Raw genomic sequence first — 27,144 nt, forward strand, 5'->3', positions numbered from 1 at the left:
AAATTAGGTTTGCACTTTCCCTGTGGTATGAAGACAGTGCCCTACAGGCCCCCACTTATGCCTGTGGCTGGCTCTGCAGCCTTCTGCCCCAAGGCGGAGTGCTTTCTCCTCGAAATGGCAGTGCTGGGCAGTAGCAAGAAGACCCTGAGTGGGCAAGCCCATCTTTTCTGTTCCACTCTGGATGTCAATGAAAACAGTCTCTCATCCCCTTCTGTCCTGCCTGGCGGATGGGATGGTTGTTCATTTCTACCGGAGCTTTGGCTTAAGACACACTCACAAGACATTTTCCCATAGTCTTTGTGGTCGATGCCTTAGTTAGCAACCCAGTCACTAAAAACAAAAGGAGCAGTGCTGCAAGAAAAGTGACTTCTAAGATTTGGGGCCAGGTAGTGAGATCCAGGACACTGAATTAAAGGGAAATTATTCCTTCTTTTGGAGAGTCTCGTCCTGAGGAAAATTAAACAGCCCAGACAGGTCACTGGGTGAGACCAATTTCCCGGTTTGTTTATTTGAGCCTGATTGTTTTTCACCATCCAGCAGCAGGTCACAGTCCTGCTACACTGCTTCCCCAGCTCTGTGGAGAGCATTCGCTTTCATATTTGATTCTCCAGGCTTCCCTGAGGATTCTAGCCATGTTTTTTCTGGTCGGGTTGCTCTGGTATCTCTCTCAGATCCAGGGCAGGGGGCACTGTCAGTCATCACTTTCGACTTCATCTTATGCAGGCATTTGGCTTTATGTCCCGAGTTGCCCTACAAGCAGAGAAGATGAATCATCACCCGGAGTGGTTCAATGTGTACAACAAGGTAACTGAATTGCCTGATTTTGGAATCACCATAATTATGGAGTTTAAGAAACTTCTTCCTTCCTTTCTTGCTTGTCATCCTGTGCAGCTAAGTGTCATTGTGCTTAGGAAAATATTCTCTTATTCTTTCTCTCAGAATCCCTGTGTATTACTGCAAATTAGTAAAAAAATGTTCAGATCTACTCAAGACAACAGTGACTGAGTTCTTTATTTTCATGCTTATCTTCTACAGACACTAGTATGGAAAAGTTGGGCCAAATTAGACTCCTGAATTAAACTTGAATATCTGTCATGTAGATAAATTTTTAAACCCTCTTAAGGTAAATTATTGAAAGAGATGGTAGCAAATAAGAAAGATACGGCCTTATTTAATAAATTTGCTCAAGAACTATTTATTAAATTCTCTATTCTCAGTGGGAACTGACCTTCCTAAGAGAAAGAGCAGACTGAAAAGACTTCATCAAGGAGTTTTAAGGGGGCACAGTGAGAAGAATAACACTTGCCCAAAAAGTGTCCTTGCCTTGGTGATCATGCCATGTGGAATTTCTTATCATCTAGATTTCTGTGAGATTTCTATTATCTCTTTGAAAGTCCTCTTTGAAAAAAGAAGATTTCACATTTTTGTGATTTAATTGCAATAATTCAGAGCATACAGGTACCAGCATAAACTTTTATTTCCTAGTTGCCTCTCTTTGCCCGTAATTTTGTTTTTGCTTTTTAATTGATTTGTCAAGAGGCAACAGTCTGTTCCTCCACCCCACCCCCACTTCCCTAATTTGGAAATGGGCTTTTTTTTTAACATGGTTGCTAAGATATTACATTTGATAGCTTAGTTTTTCTCAGTGGCTTGAAAATAGTTGGTGTAATTAAAGTAATGGGAGTTAAAGTGGTACCTCAGTGTCTCTCTCTCTCTTTTTTTTTTTTTTTCCTGAAGAGTCAAGATTTGAGATTCTGGTAGCTCATTTGCCCTTCTTATGAGAGAACCTTTTTATCCCTAGGAGGCTGCTGGGCCCAGCCTGGAGTTTACTGGGTTTTAGAAATGCATTGCTTATTCATAATGTAGTATTTTCTAAATCATTTAATCTCCTCAATTCTCAAAGGTAAATATTGAGTAATAGATTGATTTCTGAACTACCAAAGGAGAGCATCATGAATTGCAACTCAGGGTTTTCAAAGCTGCTTCTCTCTTTCTTAGGTTCAGATAACTCTCACATCACATGACTGTGGAGGACTGACCAAAAGAGATGTGAAACTGGCCAAGTTTATTGAAAAAGCAGCTGCTTCTGTGTGATTTCTTCCAAAACGATGTAAAATCTTATATACACATCTAGCTCCAATGTCTTATGTACACATCTAGCTCCAATGTATTTTGAAGGCAATTTATCAACACATGAACATTAAGCCGTAAATTTAGTTCACCTTTTGAACGATCACATTTTGTAAAATCAGTGCTTAAATAAAAATGATTTAAACTTGAGCCTGAGGTATTTTTCATTATATCTAATCACATATATAAGGTAAATCAACCCAGGTAATTCTATTAATAATATTAAAAAAGAGAAATAACATTTTTAAAGACCAGAAATGGGTATGGGGGAGCATTCACACATTTTTATAACCCAGAAATTCAAGTGATTATGGTGACTTTACAAATGCATTGTGTTGGAGAGCAATTGTAAGGTAGAAAAAGAATGATGAACTCTATAGGTAAAGGGTTTAACTGTATGTAACGATTCTTATGATGCTAAAGTTGATTTGGATTTTAGCTGTTGTTACTACTTAAGTAGTTACTTAATTTACAGAGATCTCAAAAATTGGGTGAGCTGTCTAGTGTTTTATCCTTCCTTTTCAGACAGGGAGAAAGAAGAAGACAAGTGTCTTGTGCAAGGCTTCCAGCAAGGTGAGAAAATAAAAGGATTCACTGTCACAGTGACCAACTTGCCAGGTCATTATTTGACATACTGAGGGGAGGAGGAACCAAGGGTCATTTTTTCCCATCATTTGCATGTTGTGACCCCTGAACTGAGGGTATGTAGCCACTGAGCTAGAAGCTACTTGGGTATTATCCAGTAATGAGCTCTGTTTACTCCATGTGTCACTGACATGAGTAAAATGGAATATAAAGTAAGCTATTATTTAAAAGTTGCAGTAACTGTTCTTTGAGGGAACTCAGGAATGTAGTTATTAATGAGATTAAAAGGTAGATTAAAAGAATGTGTATGTATCTATCCAAGGAACATGCCTTATAGTAGTAGGATTTAACAAGGATCATCTTTATACCCTGCCTTACATCAGAAGCCAGAAAAATCACTCTGTGTTACAATAAGCAAAGCTTCTCATCCCCCCCACTCCCCACCAACCCTGGCCCCTAGTCTGAGAAGTCATATGGGAATATGATAAGGAGGCTGAGCTCTCTGAAGCCAGTTTTCGGCTGGTTCTGTTGGCCTGGCAGGTATAGTCATTTTGCCCTGCGGGTGTGGAGTATACACGGTGGGGTGGGGGAAAGAGAGAGAAGAGTCACCCCAGACTCTGTGGCTGCTGGGAGATCCAGAGCCTGGACACTAGAACTTGTACTTCTTTGAAATTTTTAATAGGGAAAGGCAGGAAATTTTTAACAGGGAAACGCAGTGGTTAAGAATCTACCTGCCGGGCTTCCCTGGTGGCGCAGTGGTTGAGAGTCCGCCTGCCAATGCAGGGGACGCGGGTTTGTGCCCCGGTCCGGGAAGATCCCACATGCCGCGGAGCAACTAAGCCCATGCACCACAACTACTGAGCCTGTGCTCTAGAGCCCGCGTGCTGCAACTACTGAGCCCACGCGCTGCAACTACTGAAGCCCACGCGACTAGAGCCTGTGCTCTGCAATGGGAAAGCCATCGCAATGAGAAGCCCGTGGACTGCAACAAAGAGTCGCCCCTGCTCACTGCAACTAGAGAAAGCCCACGCGCAGCAATGAAGACCCGACGCAGCCAAAAGTAAATAAGTAAATAAATAAATAAATTAATTAATTAAAATTTTTTTAAAACAGAGGAAAAAGCAAAGCCATGTGTTTTTATAAACTTTTTCCCATATTATAGATTTGGGAGTTTTTATACATTTTATTACCAAAGATTTCTAGCTCAGTGCTTCAAAGTTTTCTACATGAATTTTTAAACATGAAAAAGTGTAGACATATTTTAAAATAGAGTAAAATAGGGCATTCAACCCTTATGTACTGATCACCCAGATTTAACAGTTACCAAGATCTTGCCAGTTACATCATATAATCTCCCATTTCCTTTTTCTTTGCTAAAGTATTTAAAAGCACATCCCAGATAGCATGTCATTTTGCCCCTACATCCTCCAGTAAACATCTCTAGAAAATATGGTCATTTTCTTGTAGGAACCAAAATGCCATTATCACACCAAACAAAATAAACTATGATTTCTTGGTGTCACCTAATACCAAATCAAATTGTTCTTAAGGTCAAGAATGTCTGTGGACAGTAATTTTGTTCTAATCAGTGATTCACATGAAGTTCACCCATCACATCTGGTTGTTGTGTCTCTTTCAGCTTTCAGTCTAGAGTGAGCAAGCCTCCTGCCCTCATTCCCTCTTTCTCTCCATATCAGTGACTTACTGTAAAAACCGAGTCCTGTAGAATATTCCACCTTCTGGATTTGTTTGTTTGCTCCCTTGTGGTGTCACTTAAATTGTTTCATTGTACCTTGAATGGAAACCTTTCCCTCTATTTTGAATGTAAGTCTGAGAGGCTTAAAAACTATTAACCTGTACTGTGTATGGCACCGTGGAGAGAGCAGGGTACAGCGAATAATTGCAGTTGTCAGGACCTGAGAATGTAGCTACTAATTAGCATCTATGTGAGGATTTGACATAAGGTCCATGTTAAGGAGTGTCGCATCTGCTGGAACTCATGAACTTTAGAGAATCAAAGATCCCATATCAGAAGTCTGTGGTAATACTCCTTGTGGTAAATTCCAACAGAATGAATCCCCAGACTTGCTCTAAGTAACTGACATTTCAACTTAAAAGAGACATTGCCAAAGTTGGAGGCCCCAACTTTCCTTCTGTTCCAAATCTTTGTGATGACAGTGGTTTCTCTGATGTAGCAAGCTTTGGTTTCCCTCTGTTTTCCTTTTAAATGATCACTGGAGTAGAGGGGGTTTAAATAGCTATGACCTTTGACCCTTTGCATGACCTCTATAGATAATAAATCAGGGCAGCACATTTGACAGTGTCCTTTTCTAAAATGAAGTTCGTGAAAGTTCTGAAAATTGTGGTTACTCTCTGACGATAGAATTTAGGACATCTTTAGATAAATAGAATAAGCATGATTCTTTATGTTTTTGCTTGAGACAAAAAGCAGCAGCACGTATGTTGCATATGGACACACACCTGACCTTCGGCAGTGTGCTGAGGTATTGGACTACTAGTGTTAATGTGGAGCAGTCTGTATACGTTCTAATCCAGAGTTTAAAAATATACTAGTTGAACTCTATAACTTTCAGTTTTGTAAAATTTCTGCAAAACAGCAAGAGGTGTAATAGGGTTTGGATATAATGTGTGAACTTTGTGTTTCAATTCTAGTTACATGTAACTAGGAATGACTCCTGGTCAGAAGACTAGAGTCACCAAGCTGCCGTGCCTACTGACTGTGTGCGGCGGCTAAGGTGGTGCTGCTCAAGTCAGGGAGAGTGTAAGTTGCTGCTAAAAGGGCAGAAGAGGTGGCCCTTTAGCTTCTCATCCAGGGTGCTTGTCCCGCCCACCTATCCACAAGAAGATACGGGTGATTTCAGTAGGCCTGGATAAGCTGGTTACTTCTGAGTCCACTCATCAGCTGGAGTTCCAGTCCCAGACTAGATTTCTTCATCAGTGACTTCAGAAAACACATTCAGGGACTTCCCTGGTGGCGCAGTGGTTAAGAATCTGCCTGCCAATGCAGGGCACATGGGTTCGAGCCCTGGTCTGGGAGGATCCCACATGCTGCAGAGCAGCTAAGCCCGTGCACCACAACTACTGAGCCTGTGCTCTAGAGCCTGTGAACCACAACTGCTGAGCCCATGAGCTACAACTACTGAGCCCCATGCCACAACTACTGAAGCCCGCACACCTAGAGCCCGTGCTCCACAACAAGAGAAGCCACTGCAATGAGAAGCCTGCGCATTGCAACGAAGAGTAGCCCCTGCTCACCACAACTAGCGAAAGCCCGCCTGCATCAACGAAGACCCAACGCAGCCAAAAATAAATAAACAAACAAATAAAAAGAAAACACATTCAGCTGTGGTTGGCTGTGCTGATACTGTACACCAAGAACAGCCGGTCTCTTCTTGACTGCTTCCAGCTAGCCATCTTTCCTCACCCCTCCAAGCATCGTGAAAGAATTTTTTACATTCTTAATCTCTTCTTCATTTCTCCCCAGAAGTGTGCTTTGGAGCTTAAGGAGCGGAAGCATAGTAGTGTATCCTTGGGATTCCTGGAAATAGAATCCCACTAGGCTCAGCTACTTGAGTGAGCGTAAGGATCCCTGAGGTACATTCACATAGCACAGATTTACCGAGGGCCTCCTATATGGCCCGGCGGGATTAGGCACATTGTTGAATTGGGGCGGGTGGAAACAGAGATGGGGAACTGATTCAGGCTCTCTCTGAGCAGCTGCTCCAGGAGGCCACTGTCAGGGTGTGGGCAGGAGCCCAGAAGGCGTGAGGGGGCATATGACCAAAGGAGGCAGTAGGAGGAGCTTGATCCCTGAGGGAAAGAATATAGACTAAGACGGTGAGGCCAAGGTTTGAAGCCTGGGGACATTAATCAAAGTGTTTCTTAAAGCTTTGCTGTTGATGATTTTAAGTGGAGAGATTGGTAAGATGTTATTTCCCAGTTCAGTATACCGCTTGCCTACAAGAGTATTTTTCTTTGTGAGATGGTCGTGTTCACTTGTTTCAGAATGCCTGGGGCAGTGGAGGTGGTGACGTGGTCACCTCCTTTTATTATGGCCCAAGGAATTAAGGTTCCAGGAATTTGACCAATTTGGCCAACTAAACATTTAATTCAACACAGGGCTACCCAGAAGCCTCTGTCTTGATTTGCCTTGGAAGCCAAAGGGGCTAGGAGAAGGAGAACGAGAGAATATATTAATCCCAAGAATTGAACAGAGCAAAAATCCCTATTGCTCTTGTACCTAAAACATCTCTACCCCAAGGCCCGTCCCTTACATTCTCAGGTGGTTTGTATGTGCACATTCTGTGTCCCCAGTTAGCCAGTGCTGGGCATGGATAACTTCTTTTTTTGTTTTTTTTTTTTTTTGCGGTACGCGGGCCTCTCACTGTTGTGGCCTCTCCCGTTGCGGAGCACAGGCTCCAGACGCGCAGGCTCAGCGGCCATGGCTCATGGGCCCAGCCGCTCCGCGGCATGTGGGATCCTCCCGGACCGGGGCACGAACCCGCGTCCCCTGCATCGGCAGGCGGACTCCCAACCACTGCGCCACCAGGGAAGCCCCAGGCATGGATAACTTCTGCTCTTCCTGTTTCTTGGGTTCTAGCCCCAAAGCCATCAAAATCTTTCCTTGTCCTTCCAGGTGTCTCCAGTGCTGTGCCCTGGCTGTGTGCTCTTGCTCTTAGAAGCCCAGAGAATTTTGCTTTCCCCTCTTCTATGACCCTTAACCTATTTTAACACATTATTAAGGGCCTCTGTCTGTCAGTTGGGGGCACTTCCTGAAGGAGGGGCTTTTGTCTGGCCTGTCTCTCAGCTTTAGCCCAGAGCATCACAATTGCAGGGTGCTTGTGACTCTTTTGCTGAACAGAGGTGCTCGGTCTCCTTGGGAAGAGAGGATCTGTGGGTAGACCAATGGGGAGCTCTCCCCTCCAGGGGCCTGCCGGCTAGTAACATACTGGAATGTCCAAGAGTGACTTCATAAAGCAACGATGCCCTCTGTGGACACTCCTCTGAGGCCTCTTGGAATCTAGATGCTGAGGAGATTCCTAAGCAGAGATTTTCTGTTGGATGGAATAAAAATTGAAAATTTGGAAAATGTCTCAACACTTTTATCACCAGAACCACACAAGAGTCCGTCCTAGCTCACTGTTTGAGGATGTGTCGCCGCTGTTCTATGAGACGTTATGGAAATCTCAGTAAATACTCTTTATTTCTCTTTCTTGTTAAGAAGTGTGCAAATGGCAGTGTTGGGTCTCGTAGCCTCTTCCCACAGGCACTCATCCACTTCGCAGACTGAGGGGCTCGTCCTGGATAATCTGATTTCTCCAACTGGTGAGGCTGGTGAAGTCTCAGCCAAACAGTTGTTTCCTCGGCTTTCCTGTCACAATTGACTGTTAATCAAGCGTTCAGTCGCACCCTTATTTGACCTGTAGACTGAATGACCAGTTTGACTCCATTTTGTCCTTTTTTATTCCCTACTATGTTAGATAATTTGAAGCCTTTTTTTTGGGTAATAGACCTGATTTCAAATCAGATAATGAAAATTATATATCTTGTTTTTAATAGGTTATAAAAGTATATAAATCTATATTTTTTTACTGTGTGAGACTGGGTTCACTTGTTACATATAATGGGGAAAAAGTAATACATACTTTCTGAGAAAAATTGGAAAGCACAGATGAACATAAATAAATAGGAAAAAGGATTACCTATAACCTCACTATCCGTAGGCAGACAATATCAACATTTTGGCATACTTCATGCCGAATTTTTTTCTACCTATTTTGCACAGTTGAGATAATTTTGAGTAGAGAATTCTTATCTTGCTTTCTTTCTGTTTTGCTATCCAGTGGCTCATAAACATTTTTCTAAATCATGAAAAAGGCATAGACATGTTGTAGTGTCTGTATAATATTCCATGAAATGGATATGCCATGATTTGCTTAACCTGTCTTTTTTTGGTTAGACTTTTAAATTGTTTCCAAATTCTCACAGCAAATATTGCTGGGATAAACATGTTTGACTAAAGTCACTGTTTGCATTTCAGATTGTATTCTCTTGGGGTAGATTCCTTGGGTCTGAGGATACAAACAGAACTAAGGCTTTTCAGAAAAGTTGGTCAGTTTACATTCCCCTGGCAGTTTATGAGACTGCTCCGTTGCACCACACTCTTGCCAGCACTAAATGTTATCACATTTAAGCCTTTGCTAATTTTATAAGCAAAATTACTGGTTTTACTTAATTTGTACCTCCCCAATTAGTAGTGCTACTGAACATTTTGGAGGGAACTTCATGCCATTGTATTTCTTTAATGAGTTGACTGTGTGTTTGCCCATTTTTTCTTAGGGTGGTCAGTTTTTTATGATTGATTTGTAAGCACTTGTATGGCTGATTATTTGATTAGCAGTTTTCCCTACTAGACTGACAATATTTAGTTTTGCTTACCTGTATCCCAAGTGCCTACTGTATTGCCTGGCATGTAGTAGTCATTCAATAAAAACTTGTTGAATGAATAAATGAGTGAGTTGAACAGTAGTTACTTAATAAAAATTTGTTGAACGAGTAAATGAAGATGGTGCTTTGTTTTGCTTGAGGTGGAGTGGTAACCATTCTTTTTCACAGGTCTAGAGAGGAGGAACTGAGCAACTGAGTGGGGACAGACCCACCCAGTAATCGTCATACATATTTCAGTGGTCATTAAGTCAGCATTGCATTGCAATTTTAAAGTATATATATATGTAGATTTATATTCACAGAAGGGCGAAAGCAGACCTTTGTCCCTAAAAAAAAGTGTGCATTATGCATTACCTTACAACAGAGCTATAAGATAATCATACCTCTTATTCAAATTTTTGACAGGAGGAAAGATACTCAGTGTCAGGCATTTGTGAAGAGAGTTATAATGAGTCGTCTCTTTAAGATAATTATGATTAGCACCGTCTCAACGAATGCCTTTTTTATGGTCTTGTGGACTGATTATAAAACAAGATACAACTTGTTCAGACTTTTTGAGGTAAGCAGACAAAATGGGTCCATTTTCTTCTGTTTTACCTGTTTTATTTCTGAAAATGTTATAAGATTTTTAAGGCATTTTGTTCAAAAATTTTTTCTGTAGAAGATTCTAAGGACTATTAAAATATACTCTAATATCTGGGAAGATGGTGGCAGCAGTAGTAGCAGTGACATGGTTTTTTAATCTCCCTGAATCCCCTCTTAAAAAAACAGAGCAACTAGATAGCAAAACCAAAAACCCATGGACAGGATTTATATCAAAACTAGTTAACAAGAGATCCTTACCAAGAGCCACACTGCATAGTATTAGCATCTGTAGGAGAGGAAGCAGAGGGAAGTCAGTAAGTATTCATTGGAAAGTATGATGGGCTGATGTGAGAACAGCAGTTGATATTAGGAAGGGTGTTACCTAATCAAATACTGGGATAGCACAAGAGGTTCCCGAAATTTATGAAGGGGCTAGAATAGTCCAGACCCAATAAACTTTTAAAACTGACTCTCCATAGCTCCTTTCAAGGACAGTGCTCCACACTTAGGAGAAGTATTGGGAGTGGAATGAAAATTGAACAGGTTAGAGACCCAAAGATGAAGGAAGAGAGGTTCTGATAAAATTGGAAGAGGGGAACAGCACCAGGAAACCTTAAAAATCAAGCAACCACATTTTAAATCAAGAGGGAATATTTGAAGTTAGAATCACATTTTCTCAAAGTCCAAGAAAATTAATTTCACATAAAAAAGTGCAATAGGAAAAGATTGAGGTAAAATCCCATACAAAATTATTATAAGAAAAAAGAGAGTAAAGTGGAAAATAATATCATTGTAGATAATGAAAGCCCGCCACAAAGACATGTTCACAAAACAGATAAAAACTGTACCGTATTATTTCAGAAGAAAGTAAATGTTTAAGAAAATGATGTTAGATAGGAAAGAAAAGAGTGAGGTGACAAAAGTCAGAAAATAATTAGAAATAAAAGGAACTCATTTCAAAAATGAAGACTGAATTAGACTAAGAACAATTAGATATAGCAGATAATAGCTTAAGAGAAATTAAGAGAAATATAAGATAAAGTGGGGGAAATTCTTAAACATCAGTAAGAAATGAAGAGATAAGGATTCAAGAGAAAATGATGAAAATTGAAGATTGGGGAAAAATGATCCAACTTAAGGATAATAGGAGTCCCTGAATTTGAAACAGAAACAGAAACAAAGTAAAGGAACAGAATAAACACTAAAATCTAGGGACTTCCCTGGTGGTCCAGTGGTAAAGAATCCACCTTCCAATGCAGGGGACGTGGGTTTGATCCCTGGTCAGGGAACTAAGATCCCACATGCCACAGCACAACTAAGCCTGCGCACCACATCTACTGAGCTCGTGCACCTCAACGGGAGAGCCTGCATGCCGCAAACTACAGAACCCATGTGCCCTGGAGCCCGCATATCACACTAGAGAGAAAGCCCACATGCCGCACTAAGACCAACATAGCCACAAAAAAAAAAATCTAAAATCTAAGAAAAGTTACCTGAAATAAAAGAATTGAAACTATATTTTGAAAGTTGCATATTGAGAATATGGACTTATACAACAAACACCAGAACATATTCTACTAAAATTATTGGACTTTAAAGGAAAGAGGTGTGGGGGAAATTATAAGCATCTAGGCAAAGTGGCTTATAAGGAAAAGAAAATTATTATCAGACTTTGCTATAGTAATGCTTTATGCTAAAAGAAAATAGAGTAAAACATTTAAGATACTTCAGGAAAGAAAATGTGAACCAAGAATTCTAGATCCAGCAAAACTGACTTTCAAGTATAAAGGACATAGACAAACTGTCATCAATGTTAAAAAGCTTCGCTAATATTGTTCCCATGAGCCCTTCCTTACGAATCTAGTAAAGAATAAGTTTCAGCCAACCAAAATGACTAAAGAAGTATCAACATTAGGACTGGCAATGGACATTAAAAATATGATTATTTATAGAACTAATCATAATTATGGGTGAACAAGGAGATAATGTAGCACCTAATGAATATATCCTCTGACAGTGAAGATATAGTATTGATTAAAAATGGGTAAGAATGGGGAGAGTCAATGCAAAAACAATTTTTAGCCATTTTCGGAAATCAGCTTTGTAGTGATGCTATTAGTAGTATTATTCTGAGACTGCTGTGTGTGTAACACAAGGATAAAGCAGATGGGTCATTATGGGACAGTTTAATTCCATTATCCTCTGTGTTCTTGAGAACCAGGTTACTCATGGAAGAAAGGAGATATGGATGTAATATAGACAAAGTTAAGTGAAAGCCCTGTAGTTCTGCATTTAAATTGGAAGTATCAATATAAACTACTGAAATATTTTACCTTTATCCATTGAAAAATCTAGAACAATGATCAACTTAGCAATTATGCATCCTTAGTGACCATAATGTGATCGTTTTTTAAATTAATTAATTTTTGGCTGCGTTGGGTTTTCGTTGCTGCATGCGGGCTTTCTGTAGTTGTGTCGAGTGGGGGCTACTCTTCTTTGAGGTATGCGGGCTTCTCATTGCGGTGGTTTCTCTTACTGCAGAGCACGGGCTCCAGGTGCGTGGGCTTCAGTGGTTGCGGAGCATGGGCTCGGTAGTGGCGCACGGGCTTAGTTGCTCCGTGGCATGTGGGATCTTTCTGGACTAGGGATCGAACCTGTGTCCCCTGCATTGGCAGGCAGATTCTTAACCACCACGCCACCATGGAAGTCCCATAATATGATGTTGAAATACCATTTCTCACTAAAAGAAACTAGGAATTCTTAGAGAAATGGCTGATTGTAGAAAATACACCAGATGAGCTAGGAACATCTTGTTGTACACATAGCAAGGAAGCTATCAAAGATTACTGGGGTCATGTCAAAAGGGCTCAGGGGACAACTTGAAGAGGCTCCTACTGGCCAAAGATGGGAAACTTTGAACTCAGTAAGGATAATAATTACAGTGGATTTTGAAATTCATCGAATAATCTGTAAACTTATAATTATACTAAAAAAGCTAACAGGTCACTTTTGGTTGGTGACAAGGACCTAATACTTTATCTCAAAAATTGTTGAATTAAGGGAAAAAATCAAGTATTACTGACCTTTCTTATATGAACTGTATTACTGAGTAACCACATAGTAGGTAAGGGGAAACATGTCTTTATAGAAGTATCCTAGTTAATAAGTGAAAATGAAATGATAGAATATCACAATTTTTCAACCCCCAATGAATTATAGGACTTAAGCATTTTGACCATTAGTGACTGCTTCCCTCATAAAAAGAGACAACGAGACATTATATGCCTCCTATGAAAGAACAGAACCTATAATCTTTTTTTTAATTTTTAATTTTATTTTTGGCTTTGTTGGGTCTTCATTGGTGCACACGGGCTTTCTCTAGTTGCGGCGAGTAGGGGCTACTCTTCGTTGCGGTGCACGGGCTTCTCAGTGCGGTGGCTTCTCTTGTTGCGGAGCACAGGCTCTAGGCATGCAGGCTTCAATTGTTGCAGCACGTGGGCTCAGTAGTGTGGCGCGCGGGCTCTAGAGCGCAGGCTCAGTAGTTGTGGCGCATGGGCTTAGTCACTCTGCAGCATGTGGGATCTTCCCAGACCAGGGCTCAAACCCATGTCCCCTGCATTGGCAGGCGGATTCTTAACCACTGTGCCACCAGGGAAGTCCCAGAACCTATAATCTTGCCAAAAAGATCAAACGTGAATCTGATCAAGGCTTTTCATCCAGCTGCCTATTTTCAGGCAATAGAGGACAGAGGAACATGAGTGTGCAGTCAACACGATCCAGACTGGGAAATTCTGCAAGTCAAGAAAAGTTTCTATTGATAGCTTTTTTTCTTGTGTAAAGACCATACATTCTTGTTTCTCTGCATGTCTCATGATTTCTTTTTTTGAGGGTTGAAAATTGGACACTTTAAATCATATAAGATTGGAAACTCTGGAAACCAGATACTCCCCCCTCCCTAGGGTTTTATTGTTGTTGCCATTCCTTTTTTTTTTTTAAAGTGACTTTCCTGAACTATTTCGATAAAGTGTATATTCTTTGTCATGCGTGGCCACCAAAGTCTCTGCTCAGTTAGCTTAATGGTCTGCTAATGATTGAACAGAGTATTCCTTAAATGCCTGGAACAAATAAGTCTCCCAGCCTTTGCCAAGGCATGTATTTAATGCCTCAGCAGTTTACAAGTCTGCCTTAGCCTTCATTCGCTGCTTGCAAAGAATCTTAAGATTAGTTAGAGGTGACAGATCAGGGCCTTCTCAGTACTTTCCTGGTACCTTCATTGGGATCCCTAAGAGTCTTAATAACTTCTCAGTTTTATAGTTAGCCAGGGGCTTTCATACATGTTATTTTCAATGATCTCAACAGCCACCCTGGAAGGTGTGTATTAATAACACTATTTTACAAATGTTGTAAGGAAGCCCATCTGGTGGACTTAGGATTTCAAAAAAAAAAAAAAAAAAAACCCAAATCTAAAGAACTAAAGGAAAGTATGAGAGCAGTGTCTCACCAAATAGAGAATATGAGTAAAGAGAAATTATTAAAAAGAACCAAACAGAAATCCTGTAGTTGAAAAGTACAATAATTGAAGTGAATTCACGAGACGGGGCTTCCCTGGTGGAGCAGTGGTTGAGAGTTTGCCTGCCGATGCAGGGGACACGGGTTCGTGCCCCAGTCCGGGAGGATCCCACATGCCACGGAGCGGCTGGGCCCGTGAGCCATGGCCGCTGAGCCTGCATGTCCGGAGCCTGTGCTCCACAACGGGAGAGGCCACAGCAGTGACAGGCCCATGTACTGCAAAAAAAAAAAAAGAATTCATGAGAGGACTTCAACAGCAGATTTGAGCTAGTGGAAGAAAGAATTAAAGAAAAGAAAGATAGGTCAACTGAGATTTCCAGTGTGAGGAACAGAAAGTAAAATGAATAAATAAAAATAAGCAGAGACCCATGAAACACCATCAAACATACAAACATGCATGCAATAGGTGTCACAGAAGGAGAGGAGAGAAAAGGTAGAAAGAATATGTGAAGAAGTAATGGCCAAAAACTCCCCGAGTTTTATGAAAAACATTAATCTGCACATGCAAGAAGATCAACAAACTCCTAGTAGGATAAACCCAGAGATCCACCTAGACACACTATAAACAATTTGTTGAAAGACAAAGACCAAGGGAGAATTTGAGACCATCAATAGAGAAGTGATTCATTACATAAAAAGGATCCTCAATAAAATGAATAGCTGATTTCTCATCCGAAGCCACAGGGGCCAGAAGGCAAGCAATGTCATATTCAAAGTGCTGAAAGAAAGACTGTCCAACAAGAATTCAATACCTAGAAAAAACTGTCCTTCAGAAATGGAGAGGAGAAAAAGAAAACTGGAGAGGAGTAATGTCAGTGAAAATGCAGAGTAGGTAGCTCCAAGAGGCCACCTGTCCACAGAAACACCTAAAAAGAGGGCAAAACGGTCAGAACTCTGGAAAATAGCCAAAGGTTTATAGTAACTGAGTGAACACTGAATCAAGAAAGGGGCAACTTAAAAAAGGTAGGAAAACTTTGTAGCATTTTTACTTGTCTTTGGCCCACACCCCTCCTCAGCATGGTGATGGTTCTGAAGGTGGCAGCCTGTGTTCCCCACGTGGGACCCTAGTCCCTGGGTCCAGAAACAACAGAGAAGATTTTGTTCTTAAAGAATTGTTTGTCTGTTTTGACCTATCTGAGGGGGCTGCCTGAAGGACTGATCCAAAGCTATTCTCTTTGTTTTGGATAATCTGGAACTTTCTCAGGACAAAAAGGTGGCTATGCAGAGGGCATTTCTCAAAACCACTGAAAAGCAAATGAATGACCCACTGCCACCTGGAGCAAAAAAATAACACTTGAGGCAAACAATAGATACGCTGAAAGCCTGAGAGGACAATCCAGGGAGAGAGATTCTTTGGAAAGATAGGACATTGAAAAACTCCCATGTATGCCATACATTCACAGGACAAGACGCATGCTTAGGAAATAACTGAGAACATCCCACGCTTTCACTGTGACTGATCTTTAGGCTCAGCAGAAGCCCAAAGTGAATGCTAATGTACAGCTGTAAGTGGCCTGGCTCAGCATTGAAGGAGTTCCTCAACACAGAGCCCATCTGCAAAGACTAAGAGAGTTTTTCTTCTCCCTCCCTTCCTCTCTCCTTTTCTCTTCCTTCCTTCTTTCCTTCCTTACTTTCTTTCTCTCTGTCTTCTTTCTCCTTCCCTCCCTTCCCTCTTTTTGCCTGAGGCATTTAAGAAAATCTCTGTTTACTAGCTGACCAGAAACTACAGAGGAAGAGACTTCAGAGACCATACATTACAAAGAATACAGTCTTTACAAAAATTGTTTAGACAAGTCACTAAACAAACAGCTACTACCCACAAAAAGCAACAAAAACAAACCCTGAGGAGAGGGAAGAATTTGATTTCCAGAGTTACCACATTGTACAACTTAAAATGTCCAGTTTTCAAAAAAAAGTATGAAGCATGCAAAGCAACAAGAAAGGATGGCTTTTACACAGGAGAAATGAACAGAAACTAGTAATGGGAATTACTAGACAGAGACTTAAAGTCAACTATGTAAAATATGCTCAGAGACCTAAAGGAAACCACAGGCAAAGACCTAAAGGTAACCAGGAGAACAGTGTTTCAGGAAATAGAATATATCAGTAAATAGAAATTATAAAAAGGAATGAAACAAATTCTGGAGCTGAAAATATAATAATTAAAAAATTCACTAGAGGGTTCAAGAGCAGATTTGAGCACCCAGAAGAAATAATCAGTGAACTTGAAGGCAAATCACTTGGACTTATTCAGCCTGAGGAGCAGAAAGAAAAAAGAATGATGAAAATGAACAGAGTCTAAGAAACTTGAGGGGCGCCATCAAGCATATTAACATACACATGCATTCCAGAAGGAGAGGAGAGAGAGAAAGAGGAAGAACGAATATTTGATGAAATAATCGCCCAAAACCTTGCAAATTTGATAAAGAATATATACATCCAAGAAGCTCAGTGAATTCCAAGAAGGAGAAACAAAGAGATCCACACTGAGACACATTATAATCAAGCTATCAAAAGTCAAAGACAGAATCCTGAAAGCAGCAAGAGAGAAGCAACTTGTTACATATAAGGAATCCTCCATAAGATTAACAGCTGATTTCTCCTCAGAAACTATGAGGACAGTGGCAATGAAATGACATATTTAAAGTACTGAAAGAAAAATATTGTCAACCAAGAATTCTATATCTAGCAAAACTATCCTTCAAAAAATGACGAAGAAATTAAGATATTTCCAGATAAACAGAAGCTGAGGGAGTTTGCTTCTGGTAGACCTGTGCTACAAGAAATGCTAAAGATAGTCCTTTAGGTGGAAATGAAACTAGATAGTACCTTAAGCCCTATGACAAAATAAAGAACACTGATAAATGTAACTACATAGGTGAATATAAAAGCCAGTATTGTATTTTGGGTTCGTAGCTCCTTTCTTTGTCTGTATGGTTTAAAATATGAATGCACAAAACAATAATTATATAGTTAATGGGCACTCAGTGTATTCAGATGTATTTTGTGACAACAGAAACATGAAGAGGGGGATGGAGCTGTGTAGGAACAGAATTGTTAATATACTATTGAAGCTAAGGTGGTATTAGTTAAAAATGGATTGTTGTACATTTAAGAGGTTGATTGTAATCTCAAGGGTAACCACCAAGAAAATAACTTTAAAAATGCAGAAAAAGAAATGAGAAAAGAATCAAAATGGTACACTACAAAAAAAAACCCTAAAACACCAAAGAAAGCAGTAATGGAGGAACTGAGGAACAAAAAAGATGTGACATATATTAAACAAACAGCAAAATGGCAGGAGTAGTTTCTTCCTTATCAGTAATTACTTTCAATATAAATGAATTAAACTGTCCAATTAAGACAGAATTGATTCTTTAAAAAATCCAAATATATGCTGTCTACAAGAGATTCACTTGAGATCCAGATACAAATAGGTTGAAAGTGAAAAATGCAAGAAGGTATTCCATGCAAATAGAAACCAAAAGAGAGCTGGGTTGGGTATACTCATATCAGACAAAATAGACATTAAAGTAAAATGTTACAAGAGACAAAGAAGGACATTATGTATTGACAATAGGGTCAGTTCATCAATAAGATATAATAGTTTTTCTCAAGTACCTATGGAGCATTCTACAGGATAGACCATATGTTAGACAACAAAACAAGTCTCAGTAAATTAAAAACTATTGAAATCATACAGAGTATTTTTCTGACAACTATGGAGTAAAACTAAAAATCAGCAACAGCGGGAAAACTGGAAAATTTCCAAATATATGGAAATTAAACAACACATTCTTAAATAACCAATAGGTCAAAGAAAGAATCACAAAGGAATTTAGAAAATACTTTAAGACAAATGAACATGAAAATACAACATAATGAAACTTATAGGTTGCAACAGAAGCAGTGCTCAGAGTGATATTTATACTTGTAAGTGCCTGCATTAGAAAAGAAGAAAGATCTCAAATTAATAACCTAATTTTACACCTTAAGGAACTAGAAAAAGAGGAACAAACTATACCCAAAACTAGCAGAAGAAAGGAAACAAAAAAGATTAGAGTGAGAAACAAAATAGAGAAATAATAGAGAAAAGTCAATAAAATAAAAATTCAGTTCTTTGAAAAGATCAACAAAATTCATAAGCCTTTAGTTAGATTGACTAAGAAAAAGAAGACTTAAATTACTAATAACAGAAATGAAAGTTGGGACATTACAAATGACCTTATAGAAAAGAAAAGTTTTATAGCAGAATACTGTGAACACTTTGTACACCAACAAATTAGATAACCTAGATGAAATGGACAAAATCCTGGAAGCATACCAACTACCAACCTGACTCAAGAAGAAATAGAAAACAGACATACTGAAACAGACCTGTAAATAAAGAGATAGAATCACTAATCAAAAAACCTCCCAACAAAGCAATGCACAGGACCACATGCTTCACTAGTTAATTTTACCCTGCATTTTAAAAAGATTGAATGCCAATCCTTCTCAAACTCTTCCAAAAATAGAAAAGGAGGGAATATTTCTGAATTCATTCTGTGAGGCCAACATTACCCTGAGACCAAAGCCAAAGACATCACAAGAAAGCTAGAGACCAACATCCCTTATGAATATAGGTGCAATAATAGTTGAGATACTTACATCTGAACCCAGCAGCATGCTTAAAAAGATTATACACCATGACCAAGTGGGATTTATCCCAGGAATGCAAGGGTGGTTCAACATAGAAAAAATCAACGAATGTAATACATCAATAGAATGAAGGAAACAATTGATATAATTATCTCAGTAGATGCTGAAAAAGCATTTGGCAAAATCCAACACCCTTTCATGATTAAAAAACCAAACAAACAATTTGAACTAGAAATAGAAGGAAAATTTCTTGACTTGATAATGGGTAATTATGAAGAAATCCACAACTAACATCATACCCAGTGGTGAAAGACTGAAAATCTTTCCCCTAAGATAAGGAATAAGACAGATGCCTGCTTTCACCATTATTCAACATTGTACTGGAAGTTCTAGCCAGAGCATTTAGGCAAGAAAAAGAGTTAAAATTTATCCAAATTGGAAAGGAAGAACCGAAATTATCTTTATTTGTAGATGACTTGATCTTATGACTTGATCTTAGAAAATCCTAAAGAATACACACATATACAAACTCAACTATTAGAGCTATTAAATGAATTCAGCACAGTTGCAGGATACAAGATTAACAACAAAAATTAGTTGTATTTCTATACACTAATATGAACAATCTGAAAAGGAAATTAAGAAAATTCCATTTATAGTAGCATTCAAAATAATAAAATACCTAGGAATAAATTTAGCCAAGGAGATGAGAGATGTGTATACTGAAAATTATACAACTTTGCTGAAAGAAATTAAATAAGACCTAAATAAATGTAAAGACATCCTATATTCATGGATTACAAAACTTAAGAGGACTATCCAAAGTGATCTACAAATTCAATTCAATCCCTATCAAAATTTCAACAGCCTTTACAAAAAAGAAATTGAAAAGCACATCCTTAAATTCATATGAATGTGAATAGCCAAGACAACATTGAAAATGAAGAACAAAGTTGGAGGACTTGCACTTTCTGACTTCAAAACTTACTACAAAGATACAATAATGAAAAGAGTGTGGTACTCACATAAGGACAGACATAGACCTATGGAATAGAATTGAGATTCTAGAAATAAATCCAAATATCTATGGCCAATTGACTTTTGACAAGGGTGCCAAGACTTTTCAGGGGGAGAAAAATAATCTTTTCATCAAATGGTGGTAGGACAACTTGATATCCACATGCAAAAGAGTAAAGTTAGACCCCTGCCTCACACCATATATAAAAATTAACTTTGGACTTTCCTGGTGGTGCAGTGGTTAAGAATCTGTCTACCAATGCAGGGGACACAGGTTCAATCCCTGGTCCAGGAAGATCCCACGTGCCGTGGAGCAAGTAAGCCCGTGCACCACAACTACAGAGCCTGCTCTCTAGAGCCCGCAAGCCACAACTACTGAGCCCAGGTGCCACATCTACTGAAGCCTGTGTGCCTGGAGCCCGTGCTCTGCAACAAGAGAAGCCACTGCAATGAGAAGTCCTCAAACTGCAACGAAGAGTAGCCCCCATTTGCCGCACCTAGAGAAAGCCCATGTGCAGCAACGAAGACCCAACGCAGCCACACCCACACAAAAATTAACTGAAAATGGATCAAAATCCAAAATATATAAACTAGAAGAAACTCTTAGAAGAAAACATAGGGGTAAATCTTTATGACCTTGGATGTGGCAATGGATTCTTAGATATGACATTAAAAGCACAGGAAACAAGAGAAAAAACAGATAAATTGGACTTCATCAAAATTAAAAACATTTGTGAATCTAAGGATACAATCAAGAGAGTAAACATATGACCCACAGAATAGGAGAAAATATTTGCAAATTATATATCTGGTAAGGGATTAATATCTAGAACATATAAAGAATTTCCACAACTCAACAACAACAACAACAAAAACCCAATTCAAAAACAGGCAAAGGACTTGAATAGACATTTCTCCAAAGCAGACATACAAATGACCAGTAAGCGCATAAAAAGACGTTCAGCATCACTAGTCATCAGAATGCAAAATGCAAATCAAAACCACAATGAGATACAACTTCACACCCATTAGGACAGCTAGTATAAAAACAAACAAAACCCCTCTCCCCATAAAATGGAAAATAGGGCTTCCCAGGTGGCGCAGTGGTTGAGAGTCCGCCTGCTGATGCAGGGGACGTGGGTTTGTGCCCCGGTCCGGGAAGATCCCACATGCCACGGAGTGGCTGGGCCCGTGAGCCATGGCTGCTGAGCCTGCGTGTCCGGAGCCTGTGCTCCGCGATGGGAGAGGCCACAACAGGGAGAGGCCCGCATACCGCAAAAAAAAAAAAAAAAAAAAAAAGGAAAATAACAGGTGTTGATGAGGATGTGGAGAAATTAGAACCCTTGTGCATTGCTGATTGGAATGTGAAGTCATGCAGCCACTATAGAAAATATTTTGGTATTTCCTCAAAAAGTTAATCATAGAATTACCATATGATCCAGCAATTCCACTTCCAGGTGTATACCCCCAAAAATCGAAAACAGGGACTCATACAGATAGTCACACAGCAATGTTCATAGCAGCATTATTCTCAATAGCCAAAAGGTGGGAGCAACCCATGTATCCATCAACCAGTGAATGGATAAAGAAGATTTGGTATATTCATAAAATGGAATATTATTCAGTCCTAAAAAGTAATGGAATTGTGATACATGCTACAATGGGGGTGAACTTTGAAAGCATCATGCTGAGTGATATATAAACCAGACACACAAAGGGCAAAAATTATATGGTTGCACTTACATGAAGTACCTAGAATAGGCAAATTCATACAGAAAGTAGAATAGAGTTTACTATGAGATGGCTAGAGAGGAGGATGGGAATTATTGTTTATTAGATACAGAGTTTTTGTTTAGGATAGTGAAATAGTTCTTGGAGTGGATAGTGGGGATAATTGTGTAATAATGTGAATACTTAATACTACTGAATTAATTGTATACCTAAAAATGCTTTAAAATGATCAATTTCATGGTGTGTATATTTTACCACAATCAAAACCTAAAGATAATAAATACTCAAAATGAACCCCCTCCCTACTGAATTCTACACTTTAAAATGATGAATTTTATGGTACATGAATTATACCTCAATTTTAAAAATTATTGAGCTGACCTGTTGGAAAAGAGCAACAGAATAAAATCCAAAGGGAGAAAAAGGAAGGAAAAGTAAAGGAAAAAAAAAAAAGGAAAGTAGAAACAACCTAAGAGTCCGTCATCGGATGAATGGATAAAGAAGATGTGGCACATATATACAATGGAATATTACTCAGCCATAAAAAGAAACGAAATTGAGCTATTTGTAATGAGGTGGATAGACCTAGAGTCTGTCATACAGAGTGAAGTAAGTCAGAAAGAGAGAGACAAATACTGTATGCTAACACATATATATGGAATTTAAGAAAAAAAAATGTCATGGAAAACCTAGGGGTGAAACAGGAATAAAGACACAGACTTACTAGAGAATGGACTTGAGGCTATGGGGAGGGGTAAGGGTAAACTGTGACAAAGCGAGAGAGAGGCATGGACATATATACACTACCAAACGTAAGGTAGATAGTTAGTGGGAAGCAGCCGCATAGCACAGGGAGATCAGCTCGGTGCTTTGTGACCGCCTGGAGGGGTGGGATAGGGAGGGTGGGAGGGAGGGAGACGCAAGCGGGAAGAGATATGGGAACATATGTATATATATAACTGATTCATTTTGTTGTGAAGCTGAAACTAACATACCATTGTAAAGCAATTATACCCCAATAAAGATGTTAAAATGAAAAAAAAAAAAGGAAATAGGTAAGAGCAAAAATTAATGAAATGGAAAACAAAGATTCAACACAAAGGGATCAACAAAGCCAAAAGTTAGATCTTAGAAAATAATTTTAAAATAACTTTCTTGATGAGGCAATCATGATAAGTTGTCAGTGAAGCCCTGAATCATGTTAGGGATTAAAAAGAGAAATTGCATTTACCACTATTTACAATAGATGTCAGAAATCTAATAATTTTATGGCAATAAATTTGAAAACCTAGCTGAAATAAGATGATTTTCTAGAAAAAGATTAACTCTCAATAAAAAAGGAAATACTTGAAAAAATATGTGTTCATATATGTCCTTTAGTTTTTATAAAACATTGGATTAATAGTGAAAATTTTCCATCTCCTAAAACAAAAAAAAAGTAACTTGAACCAGATGGTTTTACATTCATGGAAGATATAATTCCAAACATATAAAACGCTATTAGTGATTAGATAAATGAGCATATCTGCCCCGCCCACAGACAGTTCATTTCGTTAAGCCAGTACCGTTGGCCCTGTGTATCGTGGTTTCCAAATCCATGGATTCAACCAACCAGGGATCAAAAGTATTCTAAGAAAAAAAATTACAGAAAATTTCAAAAAGCAAAATTTGAATTTGCTGCTTGCCTGGCAACTATTTACATAGAATTTACATTGTATTTACCACTATTTAGATAGCATTTATGTTGTATTAGTATTAGATTATTATATATAATCTAGATCGCTTCTCGGCCTTTTGGCTAAGGTCAAGTATAGTACTATAAGTAATCTAGAGATGATTTAAAGTACGTGGGGAGGATATACATAGGTTATATACAAATACTATGCCTTTTTATATAAGGGACTTGAGCATCCTTGGATTTTGGTATCCATGGGGGGTGAGGTCCTGGAACCAATCCCCTGGGAATACCAAGGGACAACTGTATATCCGTCATGCCAAAACAAAACTAGACAATGACCATATGAAAAAGGAAAATTACACCCAGTATCATGAGCTTGGACATAAAAATCCCAAACAGAATATTAGGAAACTGAATTTTAAAAAATATATGAAGAAGGTAATATAGCATTGCCAAGTTGGGGTTTTCCAGGAATGTGAATATTAGAAAAATCTAGAAATTTTATTAACCAGCTTAAAATATTAAATGAGTAAAAAACCCCAATAAAATCACTTTAAGAGATGTAGAAAAAAGTTTATCATGAATATCTTTCATGATAAAAATTTAGCAAACTAGGAGTAGAAAGGATTTGTTTTAAGTGATTAAGAGTACCGATGAAAAACCTACATCAGAATTCACACTCAGTGGTGAAACTGTAACAGTGTTCCCTTTAAAGGTGTAGTCCAGTTATTATTGACAAGATTTGTATTAGCGTCTTAGCCAATGTATAATACAAGGAAAAGGAATAAAAAACATTAAGGATTAGAAAGAAAGTTTTAAAAGGCCGTCATTATTCACAGGTGTTATGATTCCTGTATAGAAATCCCAAAAGAATCTGGAAGAATTATTAATTAATGACGTTAATACAATTAATAAAGTTAATAAGTAATAAAGTCCAGCAAACGTGATGGATATGTGATTAATAAATAAAATATATTTAATATGTCAGCAAAAATGATAGCACTTCTAATAAAATACAAAAAGTACTTAGAGGCAAAGCTAATAAAATCTTGGGTGATTTTTAAGGAGGAAAAAATCTATAAAGGTCATTAAAGAAGACAAAGAAATGGAAGGGTATATCAGATCATGCATAGAAAGACTTAGTTTCTTCAAGATGCAATCTTCCCTAATTAAGCTATTATATCAATGAAATTCCAATAAGAAGTCTGGCAGGATTTTTTTATGGGTTGCCAAAAGCTGATGCTAAAATTTAGATAAAAGAATGAAATATAAAAACCAAGATGGTTTTGAAAGTGAAAAGGGGAGAAGTCTTGTCTTACCAGGTAATAAGACTTCCTATAATGCTGCAGTAATTAAAGCAGGGTGATGATGCGTGGATAGACAGATAGACCAATGGAACAGGATAGAGGGCTCAGAAACAGACCTGGCTTGTATGAAAACCTGGCCCCTGTCAGATGGCACTGCAAATGAGTGGTGGAAGATAAATTCTTCATTAAACAGTATGTGGAAAGAAAAAACACAATTGGATCTCTACCTTCCAGCATACACAGCTAAAGACCTAACTTGAAAAGTGAAACTTTCAATTTTTAGAAGAAAATATAGATTTATATGATCTCAGAAGGGAAAGGTATCTTAAGGTATGAAATAAATAAGCCATGGAGAAAAAGTTTGCTTAATTTGATTCCATTAAAACTTTAAATTTCTATTCATCAAAAGATCATTAAAGAGGTGAAAAGATAAGTCACTGTAGGAGATGCTATTTGAAACACATATAACAGGTAAAGGCTTAGGATTCAAAGTATGTGATATATTGTCTTCCAAATCAATAAGAAAAAGACAAAACAGTCTAGCAGAAAATTTGGCAACAGATTAGGAACAGGCAATTTACAATTTAAACATATAAAAAGATGCCCAACTTCATTAATAATTAGAGAAATGACAAACTGAAAAATAAGATACCATTTCATATTCATCAGATTGACAAAAATTAAGAAGTCCAACAGTAGGAAGTATTGGTAAGGATGTTAAAAAAAAAAAAAAGCATTGTTCAGAAGTAAGTCAGAAAGAGAAAAACAAATATCGTATAATATCGCTTACAAGTGGAATCTAGAAAAATGGTACAAATGAACTTATTTGCAAAGCAGAAATAGAGACACAGATGTAGAGAACAAACTTATGGATACCAAGGCGGGGAGGGTGGTGGTGGAATGAATTGGGAGATTGGGATAGACATATATATATACTACTATGTATAAAATAGGTAACTAATGAGAATCTACTGTATAGCACAGGGAACTCTACTCAATGCTCTGGTGACCTAAATGGGAAGGAAATCTAAAAAAGAGGGGCTACATGTATACATATAACATTCACTTTGCTGTACAGCAGAAACTAACATAACATTGTGAAACAACTATACTCCAATAGAAATTAAAAAAAAAGGAGCATCATTGATATTAAAGTAAATTAGTACAATAGCTTCAGAAAACAATTTGGCAAAATCCAGTGAAGCTGAAGATGCTCATATTCTACAATCAGGTAATTCCACTCCTAGGTATGTAACAGAGAAAAACTACACCTGTGTACAGTAAAACATGGGGCTACGAGCTGGTTGGGAGTGTTGTAAGCGCAGAGAGTTATTTCGATGGAGGTGTTATTTGCAGGTTTCAGAGAGAAATGAAGGGAGTTCAACCACAGCTGGCAATCTGCAGGGTTAGTGGGGCAGCTGTGTCTGCTGCCGCAAGGGGAAGGTAACGTGGGCATCATGGCCACGTAGGCACCCAGCGATTAGACCCAGTACTCCTGTGATGATTTTGGAGTGGTTTCTTCTCTCAACAAGGACAACGGTTGAGGTGATCAGGTAGAGGATGACCACTGTGTGGGTTTGGAAGAAATCACTCCAAGGCCAGTTGATAGCCTATATCTCGGTGTGCAGGTAACACACATAGATGATAAAGAATATAGCAGCAAAGATCATCTCAATCAGCAGTCAAGGCAGGTCAGAATCACCAGGCACAATAGCATCTTAGCAAACAGGAGAATTCCCTTTCGGGTGCTCCAGAAGTTGGTGCTGGCGGCCCAGCAGCTGGGAGCCCAAGGGGTGCTCAGAATCTGCTGTGGCAGGGGCTGGGGTCCCTAGGGGCACGGAGGAACTGCTCATGGGTTCGAGGATGCTGCACACCCAGCCATCTTGCCCACGATCTGGCTGGGGAGAGGGCCCAGGGGCAAAGGACCTTAAGTCCACTTTTTAAATGGCCCCGCAACCTGACTCAAACTTTTTGTACTCTTTGCAGTAGTAAAAAATTACAAAGAAGCTAAATATCACTCAATGGGTAACTGGATAAAGAAATTATAGTATTTTCATAAGTGGAATTGCTAAATAGTGGTGAAACACTAAACTAGGTTTACGTATATCAACATGGATGAATCTTATAATTTTAAATGAAAAAAAATCGCCCAAAGAATACTGTAATGTATATGCAATTTATGTAGTGTATAAAAAATGCAAAACCATACTATGTACTTTTAGGGATACATATGTGGTAAAAGTATAAAACACACGAGCAAGACATACTCCAGATTTAAAACAGGATTACTTTTGTGGGAAGGGAAGGGGATCTGATGGATGTGAGGCTCTGCCTGTAATGGTAATATTTTATTTCTTAAGCTGGGTGGTGGTATATGGTTGTTCATTATATTATTCTTTATACCTTTTTGTGTATATTAAATGTTTCATTGTA

The 27,144-nt window shown here is 38.6% G+C and overlaps 2 protein-coding genes across 4 annotated transcripts in view; both read left to right on the forward strand.

Annotated features, from left to right (window-relative positions):
- The window catches only part of PCBD2 (pterin-4 alpha-carbinolamine dehydratase 2), a 53,541-nt gene extending 51,261 nt beyond the window's left edge, over positions 1–2,280 (forward strand). For all 3 annotated transcript variants that reach the window (XM_073802544.1, XM_019924454.3, XM_019924455.3), the window contains 2 exons: positions 724–804; positions 1,999–2,280. In XM_073802544.1, coding sequence (XP_073658645.1) covers positions 724–804; positions 1,999–2,094 — 177 coding nt within the window. In that variant the 3' untranslated portion in view covers positions 2,095–2,280. The remainder of the gene's footprint in view (positions 1–723; positions 805–1,998) is intronic.
- A 44-nt stretch (positions 2,281–2,324) lies between these two features.
- Positions 2,325–27,144, forward strand: part of CATSPER3 (cation channel sperm associated 3) — a 47,044-nt gene continuing 22,224 nt past the window's right edge. The window contains exons 1-2 of the mRNA XM_033853191.2: positions 2,325–7,925; positions 9,589–9,742. Coding sequence (XP_033709082.1) covers positions 7,825–7,925; positions 9,589–9,742 — 255 coding nt within the window. The 5' untranslated portion in view covers positions 2,325–7,824. The remainder of the gene's footprint in view (positions 7,926–9,588; positions 9,743–27,144) is intronic.

The sequence above is a fragment of the Tursiops truncatus genome, chromosome 3, assembly GCF_011762595.2.
Source record: "Tursiops truncatus isolate mTurTru1 chromosome 3, mTurTru1.mat.Y, whole genome shotgun sequence".
NCBI lineage: Eukaryota > Metazoa > Chordata > Mammalia > Artiodactyla > Delphinidae > Tursiops > Tursiops truncatus.